At 39.0% G+C, this 9,836-nt stretch overlaps 1 protein-coding gene across 1 annotated transcript; it reads left to right on the top strand.

Annotated features, from left to right (window-relative positions):
* The first annotated feature begins 6,450 nt into the window (after positions 1-6,450).
* On the top strand, positions 6,451-9,564 carry LOC110732136. Its single transcript, XM_021912054.1, has 4 exons — positions 6,451-7,092; positions 7,176-8,156; positions 8,246-8,299; positions 8,983-9,564. Exons 1-4 carry the CDS (start codon positions 6,451-6,453, stop codon positions 9,562-9,564), a joined length of 2,259 nt encoding a protein of 752 aa, XP_021767746.1.
* The last annotated feature ends 272 nt before the right edge of the window (positions 9,565-9,836 follow it).

Raw genomic sequence — 9,836 nt, 5'->3', positions numbered from 1 at the left:
TTGCAATGGGCCTCTCCTGGATCTGATTGGTAACGGTTCATAGCACTCAAGGCATACGATACATTTGGCCTGGTACATATCATGACATACATGATCGATCCAATAAGCGAAGCATATGGAATCAGATTCATTCTTTCCTGCTCATCATGTGTCTGTGGACACTTCTTCTTGCTCAGGATTATGCCATGTGACATTGGCAGGTGACCTTTCTTGGCCTCTTCCATGCTAAATCAAGCAAGTACCTTTTCAATATAAGTACTTTGACTCAATCCAATCATCCTTTTTGATCTATCCCTATAGATCTTGATGCCTAGTATGTACTAAGATTCTCCTAAGTCTTTCATTAAGAAACATTTTCCAAGCCAGGCCTTTACAGACTCTAACAATGATATGCTTTTTCCAATGAGAAATATGTCATCGACTTATAAGACTAAGAAGGCAATGTCACTCCCACTGACCTTCTTGTAAACACAAGATTCATCTGGATTCTTGATAAAACCAAACTTACCGATGGCTTCATCGAATCGCAGATTCCAACTTCTGCTAGCTTTCTTTAGTCCATAAATGGACTTCTTAAGCTTACAAAACTTCCCAGCATTGTTTTGGTCAACAAAACCTTCTGGCTATGTCATGTACACAATTTCTTCCAAAATATAATTTAAGAAGGTGGTTTTCACGTCCATCTGCCATATTTCATAGTTATAACATGCAGCAATCGCTAGAAGGATCCAAACGGATTTAAGCATTGCGACTGGTGAAAAGGTTTCATCGTAATCAATACCATGAACTTGTCTATAACCTTTTGCAACCAATCTAGCTTTGTAAATGAATACATTTCCATCTTTGTCGTTTTCATCTTGAAAATCCACTTACATCCGATAGGTGTATAACCTTTGGGTAAGTCAACCAAGTCCCAGACTTTATTTTCAAACGTAGAATCCATTTCAAATCTCATGGCCTCATGCCACTTAGTAGAGTCGGTGCTTGCCATCGCTTGTTTGTAGGTTGCCGGTTCATCTCCATTAATAATCAGGATTTCCACTGAGATCTCGGTTAATACTAAACCAAGATATCTATCAGGTTAAGATCTCAGCCTCTGAGACCTGCGTAGGGTAATGGATTAAGCATTTGCATTGTCGGTTTGACTTTACAAATTTTGATCATTTTGACCTGCGTCAACAGATGCTGTTTGAGCACTTTGACTATCATTCTGATTTTGTTGCTCATCCTCACGAACTTCGTCGAGTTCGATTTTGCTCCCACTTGTCATTTTGGAAAGGTGTTCCTTCTCCAAAAATTCACCATCGCCAGCAACAAACACTTTGTTCTCCGATTTGTTGTAGAAGTAATACCCTTTGGTTTCTTTTGGGTAGCTCACAAAGTAAACCTTGTCTGACTTGGGATGAAGTTTGTTAGAAATCAATTTCTTGACATATGCTTCGCATTCCAATATCCTTAGAAAAGACAACCTACGAGGTTTCTTTGTTCATAATTCATATGGAGTCTTTTCTACAGCTTTTGATGGTGCACGGTTCAGTTTTAGTGTTGCAGTTAGAAGTGTGTGTCCCAAGAAAGAGATAGGAAGATCACTACGACCCATTGTTGATCATACCATGTCTAACAAGGTTTGATTTCACCTTTCGGATACTCCGTTACAATGTAGAGTTCCTGGAGGTGTCAATTCTGAAAGTATACCTTTTTCTTTTAGATGGTCATCGAATTCTTGGCTCAACTATTCACCACCTTGATCCGATCGAAGGGCTTTGATTTTCTTGCCAAGCTGATTTTCAACTTCACTCTGAAATTCTTTTAACTTTTCAACGATTCAGATTTATGCGACATTAGGTAGACATAACCATATCTACTATAGTTATCTGTGAAGGTGATAAAATATCGGTGTCCATTTCTTGTGGTTGAGCTCATTGGTCCACACACATCAGTGTGTATAAGACCTAATAAGTATCCTGCCCTTTCTCCTAGCTTGGAGAATGGCTGCTTAATCATCTTGCATAATAAACGTCCCTCGCAGTTCTCAAACGATTCTAAATCGAAAGAGTCAAGAACACCTTCTTAAAGAAGTCTATTGATGCGTTTGATGTTAATGTGGCCAAGATGACAATGCCACAAGTAAGTTTGGTTTGACTATATGGTCTTAGCTCTTTTGGTATTATCATAAACAATTTTGTCTAAACACACAGAATGTGTAATTTCCATCAATATAAAAAAGAAATTTAAACAAAAGGTCTTCTGATCAAGGTTTAAAATGACATGCAACGTCGCAAGATCAAAGTATGGTAGATAAAACTTAACAAGTATGGTAGATTTACTTCTTCATCCACTTGTGTACTCACGACCACTTGAAAAAACACCGCTCATTTCGTTCCTAAAATAAGTGCATAAAATGAGTCAATTTTCCGGTATCAAATACCTTATAAATTGCTTATTTTCAAGTGTGTGGATGATATCTGAGATTGAGGCCATCTTTCCTCCTGCCTCATCTTCCAGATACTCGCTACATTCTCTTTTGTAGTGGCCTCGCTTACTACAATAGAAGCAGCGCATCTTTGCCTTGTTTTTGAACTCCTTTTTCTTGAGCCTTAGAGAAAACGTAGCCGCCTTGCAAGAATAGGTTTTCTGGAGCTCTTGGACAACTTCCTTGTAGGACAGTTTGTTCCAATTTTTGTTAAGTCGCATCTTAATTGTAACATACCCCGAGTGGAGTGAGCTTAAAAGAATATAAGTCGCTTGCTCATCCTTAACCGGTTTACCAATCAGTTCCAGATGGTTAAATAACCTTGTCATCTTTTGCACATGGGCTTGAAGTGGCATCTCGGGTCTAAGTCTTGCACTATAGACCCTAGCCCATACTTCTTGCCTTTCTTTGCTAAGACATCCATCTTGCGGTGGCTTGATTCTCATGTTAGACAATGACATAGTAACTTCTTCCACGAGTCCATCATAGTTGCCCTTATCTCTCTTTGTTACCCTCAAATTGACCACATCTTCTAGAGCCTTGAGAAGTACATCCGGAAGGTAGTTAGAGAGTTTATTCTTCCACTGTTCCAGAATGGAGTTTTTCATGAGTTGAGAGACTCTCTTGCAATCATAACTCCACTCCTCATGAGCCATATCGCTCATAATCCCTTTTAAGTAGAAACTCGGGATGGGCGTATCCAAGATATGCTCTAGGTAGCAATTGCGGTGCGTCAAACGGAGTTCCTATTCCCATTCCTTGAAGTTTACCAAATTCAAGCTAAATGATAATTTCTCAGGAAGTTCTAGTAACATTAGATTGTTGTCGATAGTTGAAGACATGATTCTACATTTGAAATAATTTTGAAAATGAAAAACCATTCATGAAATTAAAATAAGATTGAATTCATGCTTTTTAATCAAACTTATTTAAAACGTCTTATTCACACATTTAAAGTTGCCCCCAATTTGGTGAGAATAAGTCGATTCCAAGATCCAAAGAAACAAAGAGTGGTTAAGCATGCTTTGGCTTGTCTTAACACTCAATCTCCTAAGGTAAGCAACGCTTTGCTAATGGCTCCAAGCCACTCTTGGTTGAATAAATCGTCGCATCTAATGCTCTTGGTTGAACAATTTATTCACTTTACCACGACATGTTAGGACTCCATCACTCATATCGTTGAGTACAACCAAAACCAACTTGCATACCCGGTATGCCTTACGCTACTAGGAGAGGTAGTGATGCCTCGCTTTGTCATAGCCCACCACAACCCTCGTTCGGCTGGTAAGTGTTGTTTTGGAATGACAAGTTTTTACTCAATATTTAGGGACCTAGGGTTTCTATGTTGGTTGATTTAAGTGAACTTAATTAATCATCACAACATTCGAAATCCTAAACATGCATCTAACATATAATTCATATACATCAACATATATATATATATATATATATATATATATATATATAGATATATATATATATATATATATATATATATATATTGAAAAACAAAAATAAAGATGTATTTGGCAACTAGCATGACCCCTTGAGATCTTCAAATCTTCAAAAGTTCTTCATTGAAACTTTCATGGCTACGTCTTTCAAGAACCTGCATGACCCCTTGAGATCTTCTAATCTTCAAAAGGTCTTCATTGTAACTTTCATGGCTACGTCTTTCAAGAACCTCCATCTTCAAGACTTGACCATAATTAACTGCAACTACTAGTATCTACGATTAGGACTAATCTAAATATTAAGGTACAAAAATACTCAATGGTATGCAGACCGTATTTAGATTTACAAAAATGCATCACGAAGCACAGTCCGTATTTTCTATCCTAATCGGGCACCACTAGTTGCCATTTCATAAAACCTGTGAGAGAATAAACATTCCATTCATCCATTCATTGTTTGTGAATGGCCCATGCATTTTACAATGATAAACAAGTAACAATGCATAAACACCCGTGAACTAGTAATTAATCTAGGTGGTTAATCCAATTAACACGCCTAATTAAAACTAGTCAAAGTTGTTTTAACCGATTATGTAAATAAGCGCAATTAACATTTGAAGCTCCCACTAAATTCCGCATCCAACTTAATTAATCCAATTAATTAAGGCGGTATTTCCCAAAATTTGTCAAAATAAATTTTGCCAATGCCGCTCAAAACCGAGGCCTAGCCTCCAAAATTTAGTAAAATAATTAAAAAAAATTAGATTAATAAAATAATTAAAACGACAATTTTTAAGCATGGAGTGCTCACATTTCGCATGGAGTGCTCACATTTCGCACAACCGTTAGATGCTCAATGAACGTGGGAGTAAGCCCGATGTCGCCAAGCGTTACACCGCCCACATCACCGAAATTTCACACATCAATAACGTGGCCCTTAATGACCATGTTGAACGAATTCATTGCACTACATTGCTTCTCTAGCAACGTCTACGCATACCCCTAATTACACGATGCATGCACCAAGTCCCAAGCGATGCACGATATGCTCGTGCTTGCACTAGCCACGGCCAGCCACGCAAGGCAGCACGCACAGGCGTGCACAGCACCTTGCTGCTGCTGCGCCGTGGTGCTGGAGCTCCATGCTGCTGGCAGCAAGCAGTAGCCATGCATCGGCTCGCACGCAAGCTCGGGGCTGCATCCTTGGCAGCCACATGCGGGCTGCTATGCAGCTCGGCTAGTCAAGTGATGTGTTGCCTCGTTATTCGTGCCACAGCCTAGGGATTTTGATCCCAATTTTGCATGACATAATTATTTATTCTAAATTAATTTTAGAAATAATTCGTTTGAGCAAAAAAAAAATTTAAACAAGTCTAACTTAAATAAAATTTTTAAAGTGCATGTAACCAAAATAATTCCCAAGAACCATTCTTTAATTAAACGAAAATTTGGATTTTGGTACCTCAAATATAGGGATAATTGAATTAAGTACCCATCTAAAATTTTATTTTAAATTGGTACCTCAAAAACATCAAAACTGTAGATATCAGTACCTCCGTTAAGCTTCTGTCATATTTTCCGTTATTGGGTCCCAGTTACCAACCTTCCCTCTCTTTCTTCTTTCTCTCTCTTCGATCCTATTTGAATTCCCTCCCTTTTACTCTCTCTATCTCTCTCTTTGCCCTGTTCCTCCATAATCAAACTCCTCAACCACATGCATTTACTCCATAGTTACACTTCAACCACAATTTATTTCTCTCTCCACTGTCAATTGTTAGGTTAATTTGTTTTATTGTCACTGTAATTTCTGCAATTGAGTGTGGCGTGGATTTTTACTGGAAGCTCACATCAGCAACTGGGAAAGGCTTGGACTTGGGAGTCGTCATCTCCATTGACACTTAGGGGAATCTTCTGACAACGACCCAGGTATGGTTTCTTCAACTTTTTTTACCTTTCCATTAATGGTTTAAGTGCAATTTGGATCAATTTTTTGGGCAATTTTGGAAAATAAATTCGCAAACCCTAGAAATGTGTGTGTTGATTAAATTAAGGTTAAATAATCAGTTTTAAACAAATTTATTAACAATTCATTGTGACTGTATGCTTAAGTGTGGTATATGTGTGGAATATTGTGACTGTATGCTTAAGTGTGGTATATGTGTTGTTGCATGTACTGTGTTATTTTACTTAAGTCATATGAACTTAATTAGGGTGGGTTATGTTTGTTAAGGTACAAGTACTTTATTTTTTGCTTAATTTGTAGATTAAACAAATGGATCAGCTTGATAACACTGTTGGCATAAAGCAAAGACTGTTTGGGGGTTTTGTGTTTAAGAAAAGAAAAAGAAAGGGGAGTGAGTATCAAGTATATGAGGCTGGTTTTGTGTCTTGGAGGTTGAATGTGCCTTTGTCATTTATAACTGTGTTGTACTTGAGATGGTTATGTGCTGAAGGGTTTAGGGGAAAGGGGTTGGCAGTCCCTCAAATTTATGTGTTATGGTATAAGAGAAGGGAGAAACATGGATGACTGGGAAAAGGAGATTAGAGGATGATGAGGCTCTAAAGGGGTTTCTTGAGGCCAAACACAAAGATGGGCACTTGGAGTTATTTTGTACTGTTTCTGAAGAAAACCCTGACCAAAAAAATCCATTCCAGACTGAATGGCCAAGTGAAAACCCAAACCCAAACCTGAGCCCACCCAAAGACATTGAGAGTCAGTCTAAAGTCAGCCCACCTCAAACTTCTCTTACTAAAAAAGTGTCAAAGCCCACTGTTATAGCAAAAAGCTCAGCAAAACAAACTCACAAAAAGGCTTCAACTGCATTAGTTGTGAGGAGTAGCCCTAGGTGGCAACAATCCATAACAACAACACTTAGGAGGAGTCCTAGGTTTTCTGATGGGAGTGATAAGGTGAAACCTGCAATTGATAAAGGGAAAGGGAAGATTTCAGAAGAGCTTGAGTTGGGTAGCAGGAGAGAAAAAGAAGAGGGGAAAGGAAAAGGCAGGTGTCAAAATAGGTTGTTCATTGATGATGAGGATACTGAATCTGGATCTTCAAGTGAGGATTTGAGTGACATAGATATAGATTGGAATCTAGGAGAGGAGGAAGAAGGTGATTCTAAAGATGAGAGGGTGGATCAGGGTACAGGTCACATTTTAGGAGAGGTAGATAGGAGCTTAACAATTGTGCAGGCTAGTCAGAGCAGTAAGCAGTTAAGGATATTGGGCAGCCTAAGGTTGAACTTCAGGAAGAAGGAAGTGATGATGATGAGCTCAGAAGTGAGCATGGGTCTGATGAAGAGGCAGATGACAGTCCATGGTTTAGAGAGGAAACAGATTTCAAAAAACCAGTTGTGTTAGTGAAGGGTCAGAAATTTAGCAATATTTTGGTGCTTAGGAAAGCTCTAAGAACTCATGTAGTAGAGAATAGATATGAGTTCTATTTTTTGCACAACAACAAGTTCAAGTTGACCACTTTCTGTAGGAGGAGATGTGGGTGTGTATGGGATTCAAAGAGGAGCAAGCTGCCTGTTTGTCAGTGTAGTGAGGAAGTTAGGAGGTGCAGGTTCAAGGTGATTTCTAGGCCTTTGTTCAAGAGTTGTGCCTGGAAAATTCATGATATTAGGTTAGAACATAACTGTATGAGGAGCAACATGAATGCAATTGTGGCTGCTGAGTGGTTAGCTGAAAAATATGTAGAAGAGTGGAGAATTAATCCACACTGGAAGACTAACAGCTTCAGGGATAGAGTGTTAAGTGATTTGGGTATCAAAATTGGGTACTACAAGGCATGGCTAGCTAGAGAAAGGGTAAAATTCATGATATATGGGTCTGCATCTGAGCAGTATGCCAGAGTATGGGATTATGGCAAGGCTGTTCAAAAGTATAGCCCTGGGACTGTAGTTAATGTGGTGGTAGATCAGCTGGAGAGGCCAGAGCCACCTTTGTTCTTAAGAATGTTTGTGTGCCTGTCTCCATTGGTGAGGGGTTTCTTGAAAGGGTTTAGGCCACTAATAGGGGTGGATGGATGCCATTTGAAAGGCTCTTCCCCTGGTCAAATTTTGGTGGCTATAGGAAAGGATGGGAACAACAGTATCTACCCCTTTGCTTGGGCTACTGTTGAGGTGGAGAATAAGGAAACATGGTGCTGGTTCTTGGAATGCTTGAAGCAGATTCTAGATGACTTAGAAATGGGAGGTGGATTCACATACATGTCAAATATGCAGAAGGTTAGTTGAGAATGTTGTATTTTTTTAGCTTTTTGTACATGTCTGCATTTATGTGTAATTGACAAGAGTATTTTGATCTTATGTGTTAGGGACTGCTTGAAGCATTTGAGGAGGTGGTGCCTTTTGCTGAGAAAAGATTTTGTGTGGGGCATATATGGGCCAATTTAAAACTGCAGTTCTCAGGCTCCACATTCAAAGAACTGTTTTAGAATGCTGCTAGGGCCACTACTTGGGTATGAATAGCTCTCAACATATTGATTTTGTTCTGTGATTTGTTGTTGATTTATTTATGTTTAAAATAGTAGTTGTGTTGTGTGCTTTGTTATTGATTTATGTTGCCGATTTATGTTTAGAGCAGTATTTGTGTTGTGTGCTTTAATGACAGACATGAAAGGTTCTATTTTTTTAGCAGAAACAGAGTAGCAGCAAATATGGTAGGAGCAGGATCTTTCTTCTACAATACTCTTACTGCATTTTTCATTTAGCAAATATGCTACAATGCTCTTACTGCCTTATATATGACAGTCCTCACAGTTAACCAAGGGATTTGGCCTCTTAGGACCACTAGGAACCTTACAGCACATTACAGAACAAAACAAAAGACTGCTAGCCTATGACAACACTACTAGACAGACAATAATATACTACGACATATATTGCGACACTCTATTTCATCATGCTTTGTTGGTGATTTTTGATTAGAATAGCTCTGAACTATGCTGGCATACCGTGTTGATTTGCAAAAAATAACTTTTCTCAGCAAATTATGGTTATATATTGTGTGATCAATTGTTGATTAGCATGTCATTGTGGTTGTATATTGTAGGCTGACTTTGAAATTGCAATGGAATCCATTAAATTCCTGAGTGAGGATGCATATGAGTATCTAGCCAACATTCCTGCCCAACATTGGACTAGGCATGCCTTTTCAACTAACTGCAAATCCAACATGCTTCTTAACAATATGTGTGAGACATTTAATGCCTGTATTAGAGAAGCTAGGGATAAACCAATCCTAACCCAAATGGAGTGGTTAAGGAGATATGCAATGAAAAGGCATAATGATAAGTGGGAGGGTGTGAAAAAAATACAAGGAAAAGTGATGCCATATGTCAGTAAGTTGTTTGAAAGAATGGAGAGGGTGGCTAGGCATTGCATATTACAGGTGTCAAGGGATGATACCTATGAGGTCAACCTAAATGCAGACCAAGTGACAGTTGACCTTCAAAACAGAACATGCACATGCTATCACTGGCAATTAACTGGCCTCCCTTGTGTGCATGGCTTTGCTTGCATACTTGACAAGAGAACTGATCCAGAGGAGTTTGTGGATCACTATTACACAAGGGAGAGGTACATTGAGGCATATGACTTGCCTGTGCAACCTATGCCAGGTCCCAAGCACTAGGAAAAGGTGAAAATGAGAGAGCCACTACCTCCACCAGTGAGAGTCATGCCTGGCAGAACCAAGTCCAAGAAGAGGAAGATAGAAAGGGGTAAGGGTGTCCCTTATCCTGGTGAGGGAAGTACACAAAAAAGGCAAAAGAGGTGCCAAAAATGTGCACAGTATGGTCACTATGACAAGACATGCATCAATGTGCCTGCAGATGTGGCAAACACTACTTCCCACCCTGACACAAAAGGCAAGGCTGTTGTGAACACACCATGGGTAGTAGAACA

This window comes from Chenopodium quinoa, unplaced genomic scaffold, assembly GCF_001683475.1.
Source record: "Chenopodium quinoa cultivar QQ74 unplaced genomic scaffold, ASM168347v1, whole genome shotgun sequence".
Classification (NCBI taxonomy): Eukaryota; Viridiplantae; Streptophyta; class Magnoliopsida; order Caryophyllales; family Amaranthaceae; genus Chenopodium; species Chenopodium quinoa.
The sequence above is the reverse complement of the archived record's forward strand: the minus strand, read 5'-3'. Positions and strand labels throughout refer to the sequence as shown.